Raw genomic sequence first — 21,942 nt, 5'->3', positions numbered from 1 at the left:
TGAGGGGCCCAAAACTGAACATAGTATTTGAGGTGTGGCCTCACCAGAGCTGAGCACAGAGGTATGTTCACTTCCCTGGTCCAGCTGGCTACACTATTTCTGAAACAAGCCAGGCTGTAGCCTTGCATGGGCTTGTGTTGCCCCAAGTGCAGGGCCCAGCACCTGGCCTTGTTGAGCCTCATACAGTTGTCCTTGTCCCATCGTTCCAGACTCTTCAGATCCCTCTTCAGAGCCCTCCCACCCTCAAGCAGATCAACACTCGCACCTATCTTGGTGTTGTCTGCAAACTTACTGAGGATGCTGTTGATCCCCTCATCCAGATCATTGATAAAGATATTGAAGAGAACTGGCCCCAGTACTGAGCCCTGGGGAACACGATTAGTAACCAGCCCCCAGCTGGATTTGACTCCATTCAACATAATTTTTTGGGCCCAGCCACCCAGCCAGTTTTTAACTCAGTGAAGCGTACACCTGTCCAGGCCTTGAGCGGCCAGTTTCTCCAGGAGAATGCTGTTGGAAACAAAGTCAAGGACTTTGCTGAAACCTAGGTAGACAACATCCACAGCTTTTTTCTCATCCACTGAGCGTGTCCTCTTGTCGTAGAAGGATATCAGGTTCATCAAGCAGGACCTGCCTTTCATAAACCCATGCCCATGGCCCTGATCGCCTGGTTGCCCTGTAAGTGCCATATGATGGCACTCAAGATAATCTGCTCCATGAGCTTCCCCAGCACCTAAGTCAGGCTGACAGGTCTGTGGTTTCACGGATCCTCCATTTACAGCATGTTATAGAATCATAAGATCAGAGTGTGGTTTGGGTTGGAAGGGACCTTAAAGATCATCCAGTTCTAACCCCCTGCCATGGGCAGGCACACCTCCCACCAGGCCAGGCTGCCCAAAGCCCCATCCAGCCTGGCCCTGAACACTGCCAGGGACAGGGCATCTACAGCTGCTCTGGGCAACCTGTTCCAGTGCCTCACCACCCCAATAGCGAAGAATTTCTTCCTAGTATCTAACCTAAATCTACCCTCTTTTAGTTAAACGCCATTGCCCCCTTGTCCTGTCACTATATTCCCTGATAAAGAATCCTCTTCCAGCTTTCTTGTAGGCCCCCTTTAGGAGCTAGAGGAAAGTTTTGGTTATTCATACCGTCTGAATTTCAAAAAGCAGATAGGCAATTTGCAGTGGTACAAGTTCAAATCTGTGTCACTGCCACATTTGGCATCTAAGGTTTTTCATCAATGTCTAGTGCTAATAATCTAGTTTTCCATTCTATGCCGCAGTAAATTGTTGACAGGCTTGTACAGTGTAAATCAATCAAACATATGCAAAGTAATTGTAAAAATAACAAACCTTCAAAAACGTCTGAAGCGTTATTGCAGGACACAACCAATTGTTGTGAAGCTGTACCGTATGCCAGTACCTTACCGCACTGCCTGTGTGTCGCCCGGCCCTCTGGGGGAAGAACGGGAGCTGAGGGATTGCTAGTTTCCAGCACTCAGTATTAATAAAAGTGGAGTGGAATCAGATATTTTCTAGACTGGTGTTTACATGAGCAGAACGTGATGTTTCTGTTCAGGTCTGATCCTCGCAATGCCTCTGTGGCCACGTGGCATTGTGTAGCATGCAGGACACTGGCCTTGTAGCTGACCTTCAGGGCCTGGACTCAGACACTGGGCTCGAGATTTGTGACATTTTTCCTTGTGGGCACCAACTTATTTAGGACACCTACTGCAATTCAGGAGCTGTGTAGGATTTTCGATGTGTACATTCCACAATTCAGTCAACTTCCTGTAGCTGGAAGGTAATAGAAACAAATGGGATCCTGGTCACAAAGCAGAGATGTCTGCAGAGAAAGCTGGGGCCAAGCCTCAGTTTTTCAAGTTACTTTTCTAACTGTAATTGAATATGAGCAGGGGGAGAGGGGATGATGGAATTGCATTTCATATCTCTTAGGTGAGCTCAGCACAACCCACACTGATGTCTCTGTAATGGTTCTGTGGTCAGATGAATCAAAATATTTGATAAGCGTGTTTTCATGTCAGACTGCACCAGAGAGTTATGTATTCCTCACGCACTCTTTGTTCTGTGCACAGGACTGATGAATGAACTGGCAAAGCAAGGGCTCCTTGGTGACAGGCAGAGCAACCTGCCTGCCACTGCTGGGCTGGATCCCTCTGTGTGCTTTCATGTGGCTCCTTACACCGAGACCTTGCTGCAGGCGCTGGGTAGGTCAAGACTAGGGGGAATGCATTGTTCTGTGTCTTTTAAGGTCCGACATCTTTATTAGAGGATTTTCCTGAACAAGAATGTTATGAGTATGCTTGTTGTCTACAATAATTTGTTCGGTGTTCTGTTGTCCTTCAATTATAGTAACTCTCAGTGGATGTCTTCTGCCACTGGGTAATGAATGTGAGGATCAATAGAAAAGTGATATGGAAGTATCTTTAAAGTAGATTACAATATATATATGGAAAAATAAATTATTTACAATTAAATATGACCTGACAACAACCAATTAAGCCTTAAACCTACCATAAGTAAAAGAATAGTATCCAATCAATAAGTATTTACTGACATAGTTTCGAAGATAAGTCAGAATATTAAAATGAGAAAAATTGCTCATTTAGCATGTAAAACTAGAATTTGCTGAAGTGATAAATGTTAGCAGCTGTAGTTTCTTGTGTAGGTGCAGAGAAGGCACTTTTACATTTCACTTTACTCAGATGTTCTTAATTTTAGTTTATACAGTTGAATTCACTTCAGTAACTCATTCATTCAAAGCTGGGAAATTGATAAGACTTGGAAAAGCAAGTAAACTTGTCTTCTCTTACAAATCCGTGACTCAGACGTATAGGAGAGTCTTTAAGTTCTATACAGCTCTATACTAGTTCTATACAGTTGGAGGTCACAGCAATCAGAAGTTTATTTTGATAACTACAGGTAATGTTCTCTTATGTATTCAGCAGATAAATACAGTTTTATTTAACTGATTAAATTATTTTAAATATCGGATATCAAGATTTGTAATCGAAGTCTATCGCTTTCCAAAAACAAATCTTAAGGAAATATAATCAAATGCATGTCATTCACTAATTTCTAGCATTATGACATGTTAAGATGTGGGAATAACTAAGTACATGGATATTAATGTATACAATTGCTTAAATAATAATGTAGTTGAAATAGTATAAAATCAAACACAGATTTCTGCAGGGTATTTTGCAGGCTATGCTGCAGACCATGGACATATGCATGATATGATAACAGGCCCCTATTTAGTCCTCAGTTGTATGCTGTGTGATCTCCTAGAACACAAAGTGAAGTATCAATTTAATGTGAAGGTAGTCCTTAGTTATCAATCTGAAACTGATGTCTTAAATAGTTTAGGTATAGATCTATCAACTCTGCTTAACAGTGTGAATAAGGATATCAAAGTTAGGATTTAATATATTTGCTTTACATGCCAAAAGCAATTCCAGTTAAGGAGGGCGACTGATTAGTAAGGATTTGCTGTGATACTGCTCCTCAAGTATGTTTCTTTTTCTGGCCATGCTGAGCTGCAGCATCATGGTGAGGCATTGGCCTTTGTTTGCCCAATAGAGAATTGGTCAATTCCTTCACGCTAAAAAAAGAGTGGACGTTTGTTTCTGGGCAGTAACTACGTCTGTTTTGATGATTCTCTTGGGCAGGAGGAAACCTCAGTGCAGTGCCAGACCCCTGTAACATTCCTCTGGATTTTTTCTACAATCGAATATATGCCTCTGAACCTGAAATGGAGCAGGTTGTCATGCTGACACTGATCGGAGTGGATGCTATGAAGAGTGCTGGAGAGCTTCTTTGCCAGATCCTTCTTCCTGGGAGCGGTAACCAGTCTCAGAATGCAGGTGACCACAGCTCTGGGGGAGGACTGCAGACGTCAGTCAGGAAAGTCTAGCCTGTCAGCTATTTTTGTCATAGCCAGAACATTATGAATAATGTGGTGAACAGGGCCTCAGGAAGGACCAGTTTCTTTGTTTACCTGCCTGAAGCGCTAAAGAATTTATCATGGCTAGTTAGTCATGGGCAAGGCTACTTTTCACGTTACAAACAGGACATTGGCATAAGTGGGCATCATTTTCTTCAGAGAGTGTCAAAATAGTTCAAAGATGTGTGTAATCCAGAGTATTGTGTCTTTCCCTGTTTCCTAAGTATTGGGAGATAATGCAGCTGTGTAAGGGAGTCGCAGTGACAGGAATTCAGAAGTCACAAATTCTATTCCTGGTCCTCTGACATTCTTTGTGATCAGAAGCAAGACACCGCACCTCTTCATGCTTCATTTCCTCGTGCACACAGGAAGAATGACGCTGTCCCCCACATTAAATGCTTACAAATGTATGCATGAAGAGTGCTGTGAAGTGCTAAGCAGGATGATTTTATATAATTTCATGATGCAGATGCTAATAAAGGGCAGAAGTCTGGCATCCTGTCTTATTCTATGTATCCTACTCTCTTGAAACAATACTATGGAGTGAGATCTGTATCATGGTAGGCAAAGAGAAGGTTCTAGCTGACAGAAACTTCCAGCAACATGCAGTCATGAATTGAGCCCCTAAACATCTTGTTACATTGGAAGTAAGACTACTTTACAAATAATGTTTAAATTACTTTAGAGACAAGTCAACATTAAATTGTAGCTTATTATGGTAATGAATATAGCTTAAAATGGAATGTTATAAGAGGTGGTAAAGGATCTATAATTATGGATTATGTTGTGTCAAAGCACTTAGCTATCAGTCTATTCTTGGTATTTCCCTTTCAACTCCTCTCCATTTGCTGTGTTCTCTAATCAAATCATGGCAGTTATTCTCTCTGGCTCCCTGTTGATTTCCCAGATAGCCCATTTATTGTTTTCACTGTAATGTAATTTTCTAGCATTTGTATCTTGTTTTTGCTTTTTTTTTTTTCCCCAGTATATTTCTATATCTGCGTTATAGTCCATTTTGGATGCAGCCGGGACTGAAGTCAAAGCAACTTTGGAACTTTAGTCTAGTTTAAAAATAATAATAACTTAGAACACTTCTCTCCAGTATAAGACAAAGCTTCTAGGAAACACATGCTGTCAATTGATACTAAATGTATTTCCTTTCACTTGCAGAAGGACCCGATTCAGGGTTTGAACTTCTAGGTCTCAAATGGTTGCCCTATCTCACTCGATGTCAGGCAAGAGAAATAACCCCTTTTGAGGTCGGAGATACTTTCTGGCAAAGAAGCCTTGATAGACTCATGTCAAACCCAGTCCTTGTGTGTGCGTTACGGCGGATCAATGCCTTCAAAGTTCTTGCAGATGCGCTGAAAAGATTAACAGAGAACAGGGAGGAGCTAAGCAAAAGTGGCAGTGCTCTACAGAGAGTAATGGCCTTGACCCCAGAGATGACGTTCAGACAAGCCATCTTCTTCTTCACAGAGAAGGATTTTGTAACTAGTAAGCCATATTTTACCATTCATAACGTTCTCGGGTATAGGGTGTTTGGGAATTCATTGCACTTGGATAAAGGAATCCATTTCTACTTGTTTTTCTACGGCACAGAAAAACTTAATAATCTGGGGTTAAGTTCTTCACTTGGCTGAAGGACCAGTGATTAATATTAAATTACCAGGAGCCAGTTGAGGTCATCTACAAGTTGGCCTATCTGTTGTGGCTATGTATGGCCTGGTTCCCCTTCTGAAGATTTCAAGGTACTCCATAAATACTAACTAGATGTTATAACAGGTAGCAGGACCAGTAAATAATATTCTATGCACTTTGCCTCTGTATGTAAGAGCAACCGAGAAATGGAGGCCAAGATCTGTACCGCCTGTATGTAGGCATGTAATTGCAATGCCTGACTCCTTGAGGCTAGATGCCCTGAGCTTGTCCTATACTCAGGGGGGTGAAGGTACTACCAATCTGCAAGAGATGAAGAAAACAGTTTTTCTTGAGAATTTCTTTTCATCCTGGAGCAGGATGAACAGTTCATGAGGAATGGAGACCTTTGTTGTCAAGACTTCTCAGACTTCAATGATATATGCTTGCATTGATCTTTCAGCATAGTAAACCTGCTAGTTTCTTCCTGCAGCAAGGAATGTATAGCCACACCTCTTTAAATTAAATCATTGTGTAGACTGAGGTGTTATTCATTTTGGATGTTTTGGACTGCCACAGTATGAGCTCCCACTGTTTTCTTGTAATGTGAAACATATTAGTATGTCACCTAAGCTCTTGGGGAAGGCTGACTCTTTAGACCTAAAGATAAATAGTTCCAAGCCTGATGATTTCTGATTGTTCAAGCACATAGATAAATCAGGATAGTGGAAACACTCCGTATCAACAGAGGAGTGGTGGAGTTCCATACATGCGTTCATGCTTTGTAGTTTAAGCTCTTCCCCTATCTTTTGGGGAAGAAAGGTTCTTTGTTGTCAACACCAAGTTAGATGCTTGTTTCAAACATGCTGTGCTTTTGTAGTGCAGAATAACAAACTGGCTTTACTGAATACAAAGAAGAAAATGTGGTGGTGTCAGGAAAAAGATACTCATTCTAGTCTCACAAAAATTAGGTCTGACAGTGATCTGTGTGTTTTATGAGACTTTGGAGAGCAAGAAGAAGAGGTCTTCAAAAAACAAGGCAGCAGACATCCCAAATTACTGCATGAAACTGCAAGACTGCATGCATTGCTGTCCTTCGTTGGGGTTATCTTGAGACTAGAAGGCAGGATAACAAATGCAGAACTGAAATCAGTTTGTTGAGGGAGGTTGTAACCACAATGTCAGCTTTTCCCACCTAAGCCATTGTTGACAACAAAGGAGCACAGACACATCTTTTAACTGTGACTTCAGCATCCTTCACTCTCTCTTTTATAAGGTCATTACATTTCTCCTCCTGTTGTGGGAGGAGTGGAGGGGTCTTCATTCTACGGAACAGCTCTTCAGCTGTCATTTGCCCTGTTAAATAAAAGTACCTTCCTCGACCCCTGACTCCCCAGTGAAGGTCCTCCATCTGTGAATCTGTAAAAGCACATTTCCTTCCTTTTACAGATGCAGAATACCGCTCTGCTACAAAATACCTGCCTCCACCTGGCAAGAAATCCAGGGCTGAAGGTAAGATCAAAAGTATGCACCAGTTGCCTCTTGAATAAAAATATTTTTTTTACTCTTAAAATGGATTCAAGGAAAAATAACTCTACATCGTCTACGTTGGAGTCATCAAAATGGGATTAGTAAACCCTTGGTTAGACATTGTAATCCTGGCCAATTAGGAAGAAAAGGTCTGATAAGTCTACTTGGTACTGGGGGAAGGTGGTATTATTGCCATGATCACCTTTATTCTGCACAGTTCTTCTCTGCATGCCTGGACAACCTGTCTAGTGCTGCTGTGGAATGTAGGCTAGAAGAGTAATTAATCCCAGCTCTTTAGTAGTACTTCTCAGCTGTAGGTCTTGAAGAATATGCAATTCATCGTTTTACAGCAAGGGTAATTGAAGCCTAGAGAGGTGAAATGCGTTGGTCACCATTTCCCAATAAGTGAGTGACAGAGATCAGAGCAGAATGCTCATTTCCTAAGTCTCAGCCAGGGGCTCTGCTCATTGCGTTACATTGCCGTGCAGGTCACTAGGCACTTCACAGATTCTAGAAGTTTTTAGCTAACCCCTTAATACTAAAGGAAAAAAAGTGGTGTTTTGAGGATGGGAGATAAAAACTGTGAGGCAAGGAGATGGTTTCACCTTATACGTTCGTTCTTATTATTTACAGCAAAATAAGAGAAATACATTTGGAAAGGGAAAAAAGTCTCATTAAAATTAAAAAAAAAAAAAAAATACACTTTGTCTAGATAACCTTCCAGATATGTTGCTCTGGGAAATAGAAATGCATGGACTTCAGACAGTATTCAGACAGTAATAAATATTGATGACAGTAAAAAATGATGATGATTTTGTTTTGACAAACAGATTTTAGTTTTCTGCTATTTACCTTGTATGTCTCTGGTTAAACTTGCCAATGAAGATCACTGGAAAAGGAAGTCCTTTAACAGTCTACAAGTTTCTCCTCATTGCACCCTCGTCCTAGCTAACTTCTCAATTCACACATGCCTTGAGGTGTTGTAAATTTTCCTCACCTGTCTAGGTCACTGCAGGTTTTACATTAGACTGAAGAAAAAACATTTTTATATGGACTTTTGTTGTAAGGCCTAACTCGCTCATACCAGGCTCCTTTTACACTGCTTTGCTCTTATGAGGAACCACTGAAGTAACCATTCCTGGCTGTTTGGGGAATGTCACTGACGTTTCATCAGCAGAGCTGGGGAGAGGACTGAACCACAGATCAGTGCTGCCTAGGTGTGTAGTCAGAATACACAGCCCTTCTTTGCTTCTGGGGCAGGGAAGGAGGGAAAGAGAAACAGGTCTGATTTTCATGGCAGCTTCCAACTTGACTGTGAAATAGTGCATGAAGTTGGCTTAAAACTGTTTTAGCTGCTCCCTGAAATGGTGACTAAGAAAGAACCCACGCAGAAAATATAAATGAAAATCAACACAATTTAGTGTTTGTGGTCTTTTTCAGCATATGCTATTGGGCTGTCTGGAGAAGTGAAAAGTACTACATCTCCCAGGGTGTCCCAGTACAACTGAATGCCCAACCATGTCTGAAATCAAGCCACGCATGTGCCAGGGTCGCATTTTAAAATGTGTGTCATAGCAGTGTTGGTTGCATTATGCAGAGATGGTGGCACTGTTCTCAAGTTACTGTCCCAGAACATACACACTTACTAATCAGATCTATCTGCTTATCTCATTTATCAGAAAAGAGCCAGAGATGCCGTGAAGAATCACTATTTACCTACTTGCAAACAGGTGAGAGAAGAACAAATTGGAAAATGTGGCTTCATAAGGCCTTTGTGGACCTAACTCATGTAGATGTACCAGCAAAAAATAAGTGAAAAGATTTTCTTTTTTCTTAGGCTTGAATACTGGCAGTGATATACATTCTCTTTTCTAAACATGTCAGGAAATCTGATATTTGCTTGTCTTGAGTTTACGCTTATTTTAACATGCTCATATCTCATGTATATAAATAGTATATAAAAGAGATCCAGTGCTGTGGTTCTGTTACACTATGAAATCAAAACCCATAGGGGAGGAGGGTGGCCTGATCATGGGCCATAGGAAAGGATCTAAAAATATTATGGTGCTGAAAAACATAACAAAAACCAGGAAACTTGGGCAAACCCAGAAAGGCCACTGAACAGCCAGAACTGTTGAAATCAGGCATGTCTGAGGGCTGCCAAGCAGGCCTTTGTGGTAATTCATGATCAGCAGAGACTGTTCCGTTGATAAACAGCAGTATGTTATCAAATGCTCTCACTTAACAGTCACCAGGGAGAGAAAACCAACTCTAGGTGGCAAAGTGTCCCACCTTGGTTTAGACACTTGCCTTTGACCAGAGCAAGAAGGCAAAGTGAGAGAAGACAAATCCCCTCCTGAAGTGTCTAAAGTACATAAATATGCAGCATGTAGTGATTCACACACCACAAGAATGAGAATGTTTGCCCAGAAACATAGCAGATGGTGAGTAAAACGTCTTGAGGACAATGAACGTTTATGTAACTGTATACAGTTGAGATTGCCGTTCTGTGTGAGAGCAGCTGAGTGGATCCGAACGGCTTGCTTCTGCACTTGCAGGCTGTTGCTATGGCATTTAAACCTTTTTGTTCAAGAAATATGTGCAAAAAACCAGCAGTGCCTTAATATGAGGGCTTTGTGCAGGAGAAGGGTTAAGTTTCCATATCAAATGGGGGCAGCATTCCTGCCTTTTATTTTTGATCCCATATTTCTCTGTCACTGAATCAGCAAAATGCCTCTTGCAAATTGAAAATAACAGTATGCATCAAATTATATGCAGCATGGTTGATGCTTCGTTGCATCGACATCTGTATAAATAGGAATGGGGTGTATAGGAAATATAAAATGACATTTTATGTACACAAACAGATAATCATGGATCAATTTTAGCAGCCTGCAATACTGTTACCTCATGCTTCATGCTAATTGACATGGTTAGGCACCAGCAGTTAATGGGTCCTATCTGACTGCTTCCGACACTACAGTTGCTAATAAATCTTCAAGGGGTGTTATTAGGATAAAATCTTAACTACAGTCCCATTAATAAAAAGCTTTAGATTTTAGACAGTGCTTTATATTAGTAGAACTAATGATTTGAAAATGCTGTCATCTAAAAATGTAATTTATGTATTTTCTGCCTTTTAAGACATTTTGTATTGTCAGATAGCAGAACTATCTTGGTCCGTTTTGTTCTGATAGCACACTGTGTGCTACACCTGGCTGGCAGCCCTGCTGGAGAAATATTGTCAGAAGCAAAAACTTTTTGCTGAAATCTCGATTTTAGTAAACACAATTCCATTCATAATAAGGCTTATAACATTAATTGGAACCTGTCATACTTGTTAGTGCCTCTCTGAAACATAGCTCCAACAGAGAGATACAGAGCTCTGAGAGATGAACTATGAGGAATAAGAATTTAATAGGTGCCTGAAGAATTTTATCGCACAATCACTACAATTCACATCAAAAATGTAAAAGGAAATATTTTATCCTGCTCAAAACATTCAGCTATAATACAAAGGTTAGAGTCTCATCCTACAGACCTGCCAGATAAACCTTTTGGACCTTTTGATACCGCAGATTTCCTGGAGAAAAAAAAAAAATCTACAAGCCCAGACAGTTGTAGCTAGCTTTTTTTTTTTCCTCTTTTAAAAATAAATATATGTGCACAGCTTTTTTATGGACTTGCTTGGTTCAAATTTCTATGAACTTCATGCCAGCTTTTAGATAACCCTCTTCTAGAGATATCTCTCCTGGCTAGTAAACAAATATTGCTGTATGTTTCGCCTCTGTTTTTAAGAGCAGCTTTGGGTTTGACTAGTGTGCTTTGTTACAGGAGCCCAGATCCTTTGCACAGTGCTGCTGATCAAACCTGGTGCCTGGAGCCATCGTCTTGCAAGGATCCTCCGAAAAATAGACCTAGAAAAATTCACTGTGGTTGCGATGAAACATGTACATCTGGAACCAGACATTGCCTTAGGACTCCTTTCTTCTGAAGTGAAACAGGTTTGTTACGAAACTGGCAGATCCACAGCTATGCTTAGGGTTAGAGTGGGAAAATATGTGAGCTAGTGAGTGATCCATTCCTGAAAGAGCAGAAACTCCCATCCGGGATTTCTTAGTTATTGTTAGAAGTGAGCTATATAGAACAATCATATCTGTACAATACCATGCACAAAGCAAGCTGACACGCTGACAGTTTCTTTTATCGTATGCCATAAAGAAGCAGACCTAGTTTCTCTAAAACAAAAGTTCAGAGGATATGGGCAATACAGACCTCCCAAGAATTTGTTTAATTGCTAATTTACAATGCTGACTCTTAACTACAAAGCAGGTGTCCCCTTTTTCTTCCCCCACAGTCAATCCAGGTAGGGCACCTCAGGGAGTGTACTGCCCTCCCTGCCCGTGTGCCTGGTTTTCCATCCATGTGTTTAAACCAGGGAGCTGGAGAATATTCCTTGCACTGCCAGAGAATATATATATACCTCCTGAGCCCAGTAACAATATGGTATTACGTTACATCTACAGTTGAGTTTCTGTTCCAGAAGCATGTGTGCAATAGTCTATAAAAATGACCTGCAAAGAGAGAAAATTATTTTGCTGTCATTTCTACTGTCTAACAGACAGTAAGGAGGGTTTTTAAACCTTGGGGCGTTAAGAGTTTTTGTTAGCTGAAAATAGGTTTGTTTCTGCTCTTTTATAGCCTTAGAAATTCAATTTTTGCCCAACCTGAAATATTCTGAGATGATAGATGAGCGTAAAGATATTGTGAAAATCAGGAAATGGAAAGCTGAACATTTTCGAGGAGTTAATTTTTTTCTTAAAAAAAAAATAATCTTATTTGATTGCTTTTCTGAAGACACTTAACCAATTAACTTTTACAGAGAACAAGCCTTTTTTGTGGATATTACTCTTGAGTTAAGTTGGGAGAGTTTAAAGCACATATCACAGGAATTCATAATAGTCTTCCAGAAGAAGATGGGAAATATCACAGGACGGTGTTCTAACATAACCATCTATCAGCAAAAAAATAATACTTTCTGCATAATAGCAAAGGAATGGGGCAAAAGCATCTGATATTTAAATATTTGCAGATCTTTGGTAAGAGGAGTATAGTGCCTATTAGAATTGCTGGGGAAGTACTTTCCAATAAAGTTTTTGATCATGTGATGAAACACAATAATATTTAGTTGATCATCTGAAACAAAAGATGTTTAAAAAAAAATCTAAATGTCTACGTTGGGAAGTAATGTAGATATTAGGGTAAATTTGAAGAGAAGTTATTTCATGAAAATTTTCTCTTGTTTTTAAGAGTTCTCTAACACACTGGAGCAGCTGTTGAGCATTGATTTAGTTTCCTTGAAGAGCTGGTGACTAATGAGCTTAAAAATTACAGAGTACTGGGGTTTTGTTCATGGAAAAAAGCATGTTCTGAAAGTGAGAAAACAGTGATAATAGACTGCCTTTGGCAAGGGGCAATGGGCAGTACAAAATGCTTTCTATTGTACAGGGGTTCCTCCTCATTTTAGAACGTATCTAAAAGTCTTTTAGTCATGTGGACTGAAATGGGTTGGGCTCCCAAGACAAACAGGATAAGATTTTCAGGAAGCCTCAGCATGCTTTAGGGACTGGATTATTTTGAAAATTTGGCGTGTAATTGTTTCAATGGCAGCTGATGGGGGCAGAACTATTTTTTTGCAGCTGAATTTCATATAAGCATTTGAATCAGAACAATGTTAATTGTAGATCTGTCTCTCAGTTTAGGGGACAGCAGGATACAAGGCTGTTTTTAAAAAGAGTCTCTTAACTTGGAGGCAAATTGCTGAGATTGAGCATCTCCTGTTGAAGAGCTTGGAGCCAGTGTCAAACCCTTCTAGAAGTTCCAGGCTTTCTGTCTTTTCCTCACCCAGATTCTGATCCAAAATCCATCTCTAAAATAATCTCTAGAAACTCCCATGTGCTGTGCAATGTGCCAGTTTGGTTTATGTACGTAGTACTTTGGTATCAAATCTGGGGTTTAGTCACTGGTAGCAATACCGAGCATCTCCTTCCTCTTTCAAATGTATTATTTACGTGCACATTTATGAACATCCTCAGCAACATGCTTTCAGCAACATGATTGCTTTTTCAACTTAAATACTAGCAGTCAGCTTCTTAGTAGCTTTTGGCCCTTGGACTACGATAAATAATGGGGTGGTCCACTGTTTGCTGCGATTGTCTAATCACAATAATGCTTTTTACCTGAAGGCTAATAATAATAATAAAAGCAAAGGTCAGCTAAACAGAGCTGACGCTGTCTTCTCAGCTTTTACCATGATCTAATAGTGTCGAAATTGTGAGAAGCAACTGCTCCCAGAGGGAGTTCTGCCTGTTTTGATTGGTTTTCCTGTCTGCACTTACCCAGGATCCAGAACCGCAGAGACTTACAGTTGTAGCTGCTAGAGAGAAAGCCTGATTTTACAGTGGGAGCTGATCAATCTTTCAGGAATTTACCTGATATGGTTGCCAGTGGCAGCAGGTCACTGGACTCAGTAACTTGACTGCTTCCCTCCAGTCCTGTCCTGTGAGTCTAACGGTAGAGGCAGAAGGACAGTTTTGCTGCGTTTTAATCCTGTTAGTCCTCCAGAGCCAGCACGCAGCTGGAACTTCCCTTCCGTGTGCATCAACAAAATTGCTCACTGAATTCGAGTCAGCCGCACATGTGCAATCTCGCTGCAGCTGCTCGGGTATCAGCAAGGACACGGTTTGAAGATGGCGCAGAGGCAGGATGTAAATAAAAGCATCATTTGCCTGGAAGGGTCTAGACCGGATACGAGGATGTATCAGAAGGAAAGAAGTCACCTTGACTCACTGACACCATTGCTAGCGGTTAGAAACAACATAGTCTTTAACCCCAAGCCTGCTCATAAGACAGGATACAGAAACAAAAGCGTTTTGTTACATAAATCTAAAAGCACTGTTTTAGAAGCTCTGGAACAAAACATTTCATTTTTTATGTTCTGTTTAACAGAAACTGTCTTTGAACGTTTTCTTTTGCAGATGTCTGACATGGAGTCAAATGAATGTTGATATGTTTTGTCCAGAGCTTTTGAAAGTTTTCATGGAGACGCCATCATTGTTTTTCATCTCCGAAGGAGAAGTCTTGATGACTACTTGGAAAAGTGGATTATGTGCATATTTTTTAAACTATCAAAAGTTTTCAAGCAAAAAGGGCTTATTTTGTATTATACAGAACTGAATTAATGTCAAAATTTTGCAGTATGCTATGACATGCTGAAACTGTTTATCCTAATCTAAACAGGGCATTCTAATCACAGCACAGCCTATGAAACTTCCCTGTATGTTTCTCATGCGCAGTCATGCAATGTGACTGCCATCCCCGAGTTTCCTTTGCCCTTTATTTCCATGGGATGGGTGGACTGACAAATATGACAACTTGTATCAAATCTCTCATCTAACTAACCAGCTTAAGAATGGGTCTGTCTCATGGATCATTTTGCATTTTCAGATATCAGGATTGAGCCAGTGATTTTCAATTTGTAGCCTACTTAGAAATATAGTTTAGGAGGAATGTGAGTGTGAGAAGATTTGGGTCAAAGTTAGTGAATGGTTTCCTATGACAGAAAAACAAAAGAGGCCTTGAAGTATTTTATCTTCATATTTTTAAATGAAATGATAGGATTTTCCTTTGGATATGTTTTATCTAGAGAACTGTCATTCTCTGGTGCTTTTAAAAGATTAAAAAAGAGAGGAATGAAAATCTTTAGGGGGCTGCGTGATGTTACTCAGTTGAATCAAGCAAGAGTTTTTCCCTCTATGTTTTAATTTCTTCAAAAATTGAAGAAAAAAGTAAGTAACCGTAGCTTGGTTCAGCCAGTAGGCTGAGAATGTTGTCTGTAAGCTGGAAAGAGCACACAGCAGTGCCCTGGAGTTGCTCAGCAGCGCTGGTGTTGCTGCACTTTGCCATTTGGAGGGCAGGGAGGCAGACCTGTGTGCTTCTGCCACTTTTTTAAGATGAAGGGAGCAGGAAGAGGCGGCTTGCAGCTGTGTGGACACCCTGACCTCACACTCAGTGGAACATCTGCAACAAGCCTGGTTTTCCAAGGTTTTGCTTAATGAAAATAGTCAGCATGGCCTTGACGGCTCTGCTGCTCAGCCACCTTCTGCCCCAGGCGCTTGCTACCTTTCCCTGGGTTTCTCACTCATTATGTCTGTCTCTGGCCAACAAATTGGTCTCTGGTTGCTGGTGCAGTGGCTGCTAGTTGATTTTACCACTCATCCTGAGTTAAATAAAGATCCCAGGGTGTTGCGACCCGCACAGCTGTGTAACAAATATCTCTGCTCAGGGTGGACTGGCAATGCTTGTAAAAGAAACAAAGGTAGTGAAAATTGTTGTGGAGCACACAGTACATCAGCGGCAAAGCCAGGAGGGCAAGCCGTTTTCTTTCAGCCTAGTGCCCTGTCATGAGCATCCTTGTTTTAAGCTCACTATTTTTGTGGTCCAGATCCTGACTAGTGCATGAAATTCTACCACCCTCTGGGAGAGGCTGGGCTCTAGCAGCAGGGTGTGTGTGTTGGGGCAGGGGGGTCCCTTTTGTGAAATCAAAGAAGAGTTCTGGTATTTGTAGTCTATCGTCCTCTATAAGCAGAACTAAACATGGCTCCTTATCCCAGAACATTTATGACCTCCATGATATTGCTCATGTCTGTTGCTTCCCTATCTGTATGTCATGCTGAAGGTACTGTGAAAAGGGTATTTCACAAATCAGCTAAAACTGCACACAAAGCAACTAAACTGCAGAGTAGCAGTTTATATTTGTATTTACCCACTAAAAATGAACTCCACCTCCAGCCTAGCATGTGCAGATCGTCAGAACAAGTCACAGCACAAGGCTTTTCTTTCTTTTAGAAACACAATTTTGTTTCCTTTCTTACTGAAGAATTTTAGGAAATTAATGCAAAAGCTGTTTGTATGTGTAAAAACTGCCATCGGCTGATCCGTGAACCTGGGGACTAAAATCATGAGCTGCTTACAGCTACAAGACAAGCTCAGTGCTTAACTTTTGTTTAGCTCCGTGTGTACTCAGGGTGGGAACTAGACCTACGACTACCAGGTGATTGTCACAGCAGATACCAGCTCAGTGGCTGTGGACTATGCTCTGGAAGCTCTGCTGGCAGAGGCCACTAGCATGCGTGTTGCAAAGAGGAGAGAAGGCAAAGAATAATGGCAGATCTGTTTGCTTCAAACAGAGATGGTTATAGCCAAAGGAAAAGCTGGGATGTATCCAGCACTCACCTGCACTATTTATTATAATCTGTTCCCTCTCCATTATTTCTTTTCAGGATCCTGCTGTTTTAGAAGCTCATTGTACCTACCTTACCTCAGGCACTTCTCTCGTGCTTTGTCTTCAAAGACCAAATGCTGTGAAGAAGCTGATAGATTTACTGGGGCCAGAGGATCCTAAAGTGGCCCAAGGATTAGATCCATTCTTCTGGAGGGCTCAGTATGGCACCAGCACAGTCCAAAATGGATTTTATGGTACGTTTTTGTAAAAGAAAAGTCTGAAGGCTCAGATATGCCAATAAAAAAAATGTTATGTATTGTTTCCCTCCTACATCATCACTACAGATCTGGCCTTAGTGGACAGGCCATTATTCCCTAGAAAGCTTTCATTCTTTTGTTGGTGGCGGAGCTGAGTATGTCTCAAGCTATGAAATATTCTCCCAGAAGATATATCAAAAAGTCGTCTTCTCAGAACGGCCCCAGATCTGTCTTCCTTCAGAAGAGATTTCCTTTGATCTCTTCACTGCTTGATCATTTTGTAATTATCCCCAAGAATCCATCTGTCTTCTCTCTGCTTTTGAGTGCCCTCCTGATAACCTTATAAGCCACTGGCCAACTGCAACCAGATTTCACAGAGGGTTTAAAGTCTCCAGGATAGTGAGTTCCTCTAGTGTCTCAAAACATTAATGACTGGGTAGAAAGAGGTGATCAAAAATTACTCCCACTGAGGAAAGCAGGTAAACTCAGCTGTTTTCCATTCTGAGAGGCTCTTGCCAGCTGGCACATCAGCAGAGGCATGCGACCTAGTCAGCATCCTCAGTGTGCTGAACCAGCCACAGTTTCATCTGCCAGCAGCAGGTGGAAGAAATGGGAGGGAGCTAGGATGTTGCAGTATATATGTTGGGTGGGTGGGATAGAAGATAGCTGAGAGTATGGGTGAAGGATGGGAAAATGGGATGTATTGCTGGAGAGAGAACTAGGAAGAACTAAGGGTATTGTAGGAGGGGGGTCTGAGCCATTGTCACAAGGGGGGAGGAAAGACGTAATTCAAAAATTCCTAAGGAATCATTAGTTGCCTGCCCATGAGTAGTTTGTTTTTCTCAGTGTGGTGCTCTTTGTGCTGTATGTAGTTAAAGGAGTATATCAATAGTAAAATCAATAAACATAAACACAGGTGAACTAGCAGGGACTGTATGCTTTCAGGTTCCACAAGAACTTTCCTGTCAAGATCCATTGGATTAACTGGCTCTTTTTATTGAATTCTGTACTGTCAGATCGCTCCCTCGTTTTGTCCATATCAAAGAGGAGAACTGGTAGTGAACGAGGTATCATAGAATCATTAAGGTTGGAAAAGACCTCCAAGATCATCTGGTCTAACTGTCCCCCAACCACCAATATATCCACCACATATTACTTGGGGAAGAGAATCGACCCCTTGATTTAGAATGGCTTTTTGTCAGATATGGTCATAATCCTTAGGACTAAGATAAATCAAGAGAGATCTCTTACCGTGATTACTTACAGGATCTCATTTGTAGGAGTGACAGGAGAGCAGGGTCTACCTACACAAGAAATGGTCAGAGCTCTTCAGCCAGTACTTTTCAGTTATCAGCTCCTGCTTCTTTTGCTCATAAGATTAATGGATTGCCTTTCCATGTTGCCTTGAGAATGAGAACTCATCAGTCGTGGGTAATATATACCCAAACTTGATGTACCCATGCTACACTTAGAGCTTCCCTAGCATAATTCTGTTAGTTTACATTAGCAAGAGAGCTGTGTGTTAGAGAAACCCTCAGATATTTGCTTCAGGATTCCCTTCAGATTGCTGCTTCCTTCCAAGGCTGGACTGGGCACAGACCTGAACTAGCTGGCCAGCCACCTGCCTGCTGAGACCAGATTGTGTATTAGTGTATTAGAGCCAGCTATATGGATGGCTTACAAAGCTGTAATTGCACACATTCAAGGAAAATTGTTGCAGCTGTAGTTTATGTACACGGCAACTCAAATTCAGGAATTTGATCCAGCTGCTATGCTAAGGAGGAGTCTGTCCATAAGGAAAGGTGTGTTCTTAACCCCTTGCACCTCCAAGAGTTTATCCTTCAAAAAGGGAGAAACATTTGCCTACAAGTAAAGCAGGAAGAGTTTAATTGTTGAACAAGTGATCATCTGGGGGACCGTGGAAAATACTTCTTTCCTAGGAGGGAATACCAAGTTTCCTCAGTTTTGCTCCAGCTGAGGAAGATCTCTAACCAATGTCATCTTACTGAATTGGAACAAACCCTCAGTGTTTCCTTTGGAAGTGACTAGGGAAATTAAGTAAGATGAAGACCGGCTTCCAGTGGTACAGTCAAACCAAGTAGTGCAGTTTTAGTGCTCTGAGACTCTGCAGAGGTAAACCTGCATTCCTCCCTTCTCCTCTGGGCCTTATGAAGTCACTGTGTAGTGCTTTTTCTTGAACCCAAGGAGCTCTGTGTGCGCATCTTATACAGTCTTATACCTTGAGCAAGGTGAGAGTAAAACGTTGCTATTCTGTTTTGAGAGCATGTGTCCCCTTTTTGTAATGGCATCAATGATTTAAACAAGAAAGATTTGACATAGAGGTACATAAAGGATACAGCATGACTTATACACTGGTGACTTACACAATCTCAGGATTGTAAACTATTGCATTAAGGACTCTGGCTACACAATGCCTAGAGTTATGAAGTTCCACACAGGGCTGAGTGATCTAGGAGCAGCAAGGCACATTTTTTTTTGCAACATGTAGCCTGCAAAAATGATAATATTTCAGAGGATATTTGCGTTTTGTATATTTGTATCCCAGGAGTATGGATCTGTGCCAGCACATTGACAATCTATCTGAACTCCAGTTACATAGAAATAGCTTTTCCTTCTTAAACATTTTCCACCCACAAATCTCAAAACATTCTGAGTAGTGGTTTATAACAGCGTTGCTTTATAGGGTAATATTCAAATGCTAAACTGGAGGGACCTCTCAAGTCCCTGGGTTGAGTTAATGCTATCACCTGCAGCCCCATCATCGATTCACTTTCATAAGCATTCACCCAGTTGGATGGTTGTTATAGAACTTCACAGCTCTGGTAGCTGGAAATCTTATTACATTTTCAAATTTAAACATAGTCATAAACAGTTTACATCCATTTGTTCTTGTGCCAATACCTGTACTTCAAGTAGTAGTGTGCTTCTCTGACCTTTTCACCTTGATGTATTTATCAGAAATCAGACTCCTTATTTTTTTGTTATGTTGGATCTAACAACCCAAGGTCTTTTAGTTTTAACTCTTCAGATGATTCTCCATTCCTTCTCTGATCCTCATGTTCATTCTTTGTACCTCTTCCAGTGTCAATCTGCTTTTTGTGACCACAGGTGAACAGAATAATATATTGCTGTCAGTACTATCTCATGCTAATTATAGAATCATAGAATCATTTAGGTTGGAAAAGACCTCTGAAAGATCTCCAACTGTGTTGGACCGTAATGTTTTCTGTTGCCCTGTTGTACACCCACATCACCAGCATATTTGGGCTTACATTATTGTTATGAAGCACACTTGTTTTACTACCTAGTAACTCCTTCCCATTCAGCAAGACTGAACTCTTTGTCAGGGAGTGTAGTGATAGGAAAAGGAATAATGGCTTTAAACTAAAAAACGGGTAGATTTAGATTAGATGTAAGGAAGAAATTCTTTACTGTGAAGGTAGTGAGGCACTGGAACAGGCTGCCCAGAGAAGTCATCGATGCCCCATCCCTGGAAAGTGTTTGAGGCCAAGTTGGATGGGGCTTGGAGCACCCTGGTCTACTGGGGGGTATCCCTGCCCATGGCAGGGGGCTAGAACTAGATGACCTTTAAGGTCGCTTCCGACCCAAACTATTCTGTGATTCTAAGACTAGCCTGGTGTGATCCAGAAGCATGGGAGAAAAAAAAATGGGGGGATTAGAGCTAGTATTGAAGAGTTTCACAGGCTCTTTAACATGATTCCCTTGACTACAGTGTGAGGAAAAAGGAGTCTTGTTTACATGTAGAACAAGCTGTGTGATAATAGAGCAGAATCAAAATACCAAGAAGGCAATGAAACTATTCTAAATATAATGGTTTTAAATGTTTGCTATTACTGTACGGAACAGCTGGCCTTTAAAGCAATTACTTCAGTAAGTTGCACATCATCAATCTCTCAGGAAGATGAGTGTGAGTCCAGAGAATGTTTAATTCATGGTCTGAGAGAATCTTCTCATTGTATTTATCTCTCAGGCTCCAAATCCTATCAAATAGCTGTCCGGGATATGAAGCTGTTTTTCCCAGAAGGGCTGTGCTGCGCCGAGTGTCAGACATTAGAGGAGGAAGAGGTAGGATTCTGCCCTTTCCTGAAAAGTGTCCTGTTGTGTCAGAGCAGTGGCTTTGGTCCTGCTATCCCCTGACTTCCTTCCCCTTACACTGTAGATAATGCTTTCTTGCTGTGTTTCACCAGCTGCTGAGATTTTCTTCTCCTGTGAATGTCCCTGTCACAATGTGCTAACTTTGTATTGACCCAGACAGTCTCAGTGGAAAAGTGCTTTTTCAGATACGTTTGTTCGGTGACCTGTGCTGTAAATTCAGGAGGGCTCAGGACTGATGCTTTAGAAGCAAACTTCCCATACCGAGCCAACGTAACTTTGGAAGCAGGTCATGGGGAAGCAGCATCACTGGTGATTGCTGAGACACAGCTGGCCAGAGGCTGACTGTTACCAGGTTTTCTCACGTAGTGTTCAGGAACTGAGAATGAAGCAGGACAGCTGATGATATAACTCACCGATTGCTGAATGTGTCCCCCAGAGTGCATACGTGCTCACAGCATGGAGCACTGCCACATGTGTGTGAAAAGGGTGCTGTCCCCCAGAGGTACTGGTCCACAGCACGGGAAAGAGTGGATTCTTGCCTCTTGGCTTGTATTGTAGGTAGTGCTGAGAAGCCTACCGGTACTGGCATGGACGGCTTCTGCTCATCTGGCCCTTCACACTGCGTCAGTGCTGGTCTCTGATTCAAACCACCGTAATTTGCCAGTGGCTAAAATGAAACAATAAGTCTTTCCTTTTCAGCTAGTTTTGTATGTTGTTTCCACCCTGACCGGTTTCTTCTCAAAACCAAAGAGTTTGAAATGATGGGTTATGCCCATCAAAGGGATGGAAATTTTTGACTGATGTCCTCATGGCACAGAGGTGACCCAACCAAGTCAGTCCAAGGAGTTTAGCTCTAGAACTACAAGTAGCTGGCCGGATCTTCAAAGTGCTTCACTATGTGTATGTCCTCCCTCTGTGACTCAGTCCGGAATAGCAAGGCTACACTGTGCTGGGACACATGGATGTGCTGATTCACTCAGAGACAGAAGGGGGCTGCTACACACTGGAGTGTCACTGGGTAAAGATGTTGGCTACTCGGAGTCTTCGAGCTTCTGGCCTTGAAGAGCTGGGAACAGAGGTGTCTGGATGCAAGACCTTTAAAAGGATAAAAAAAATGCTGTACTTAATTAA

At 41.4% G+C, this 21,942-nt stretch overlaps 1 protein-coding gene across 10 annotated transcripts in view; it reads left to right on the top strand.

The window, feature by feature from the left end:
- DNAAF8 (dynein axonemal assembly factor 8) overlaps positions 1–21,942 on the top strand; it is a 105,388-nt gene that overhangs the window by 62,544 nt on the left and 20,902 nt on the right. For 8 of the 10 annotated variants that reach the window (XM_080556366.1, XM_080556367.1, XM_080556369.1 and 5 more), the window contains 8 exons: positions 2,096–2,227; positions 3,692–3,886; positions 5,137–5,463; positions 7,054–7,116; positions 8,814–8,864; positions 10,969–11,138; positions 16,476–16,671; positions 20,687–20,781. In XM_080556366.1, coding sequence (XP_080412492.1) covers positions 2,096–2,227; positions 3,692–3,886; positions 5,137–5,463; positions 7,054–7,116; positions 8,814–8,864; positions 10,969–11,138; positions 16,476–16,671; positions 20,687–20,781 — 1,229 coding nt within the window. The remainder of the gene's footprint in view (positions 1–2,095; positions 2,228–3,691; positions 3,887–5,136; positions 5,464–7,053; positions 7,117–8,813; positions 8,865–10,968; positions 11,139–16,475; positions 16,672–20,686; positions 20,782–21,942) is intronic. The other 2 variants (XR_013939619.1, XM_080556370.1) reach the window with 2 other exon arrangements.

The sequence above is a fragment of the Anser brachyrhynchus genome, assembly GCF_964034855.1.
Source record: "Anser brachyrhynchus genome assembly, chromosome: 15".
Classification (NCBI taxonomy): Eukaryota; Metazoa; Chordata; class Aves; order Anseriformes; family Anatidae; genus Anser; species Anser brachyrhynchus.
This window is presented reverse-complemented; position numbering and strand designations above follow the sequence as displayed.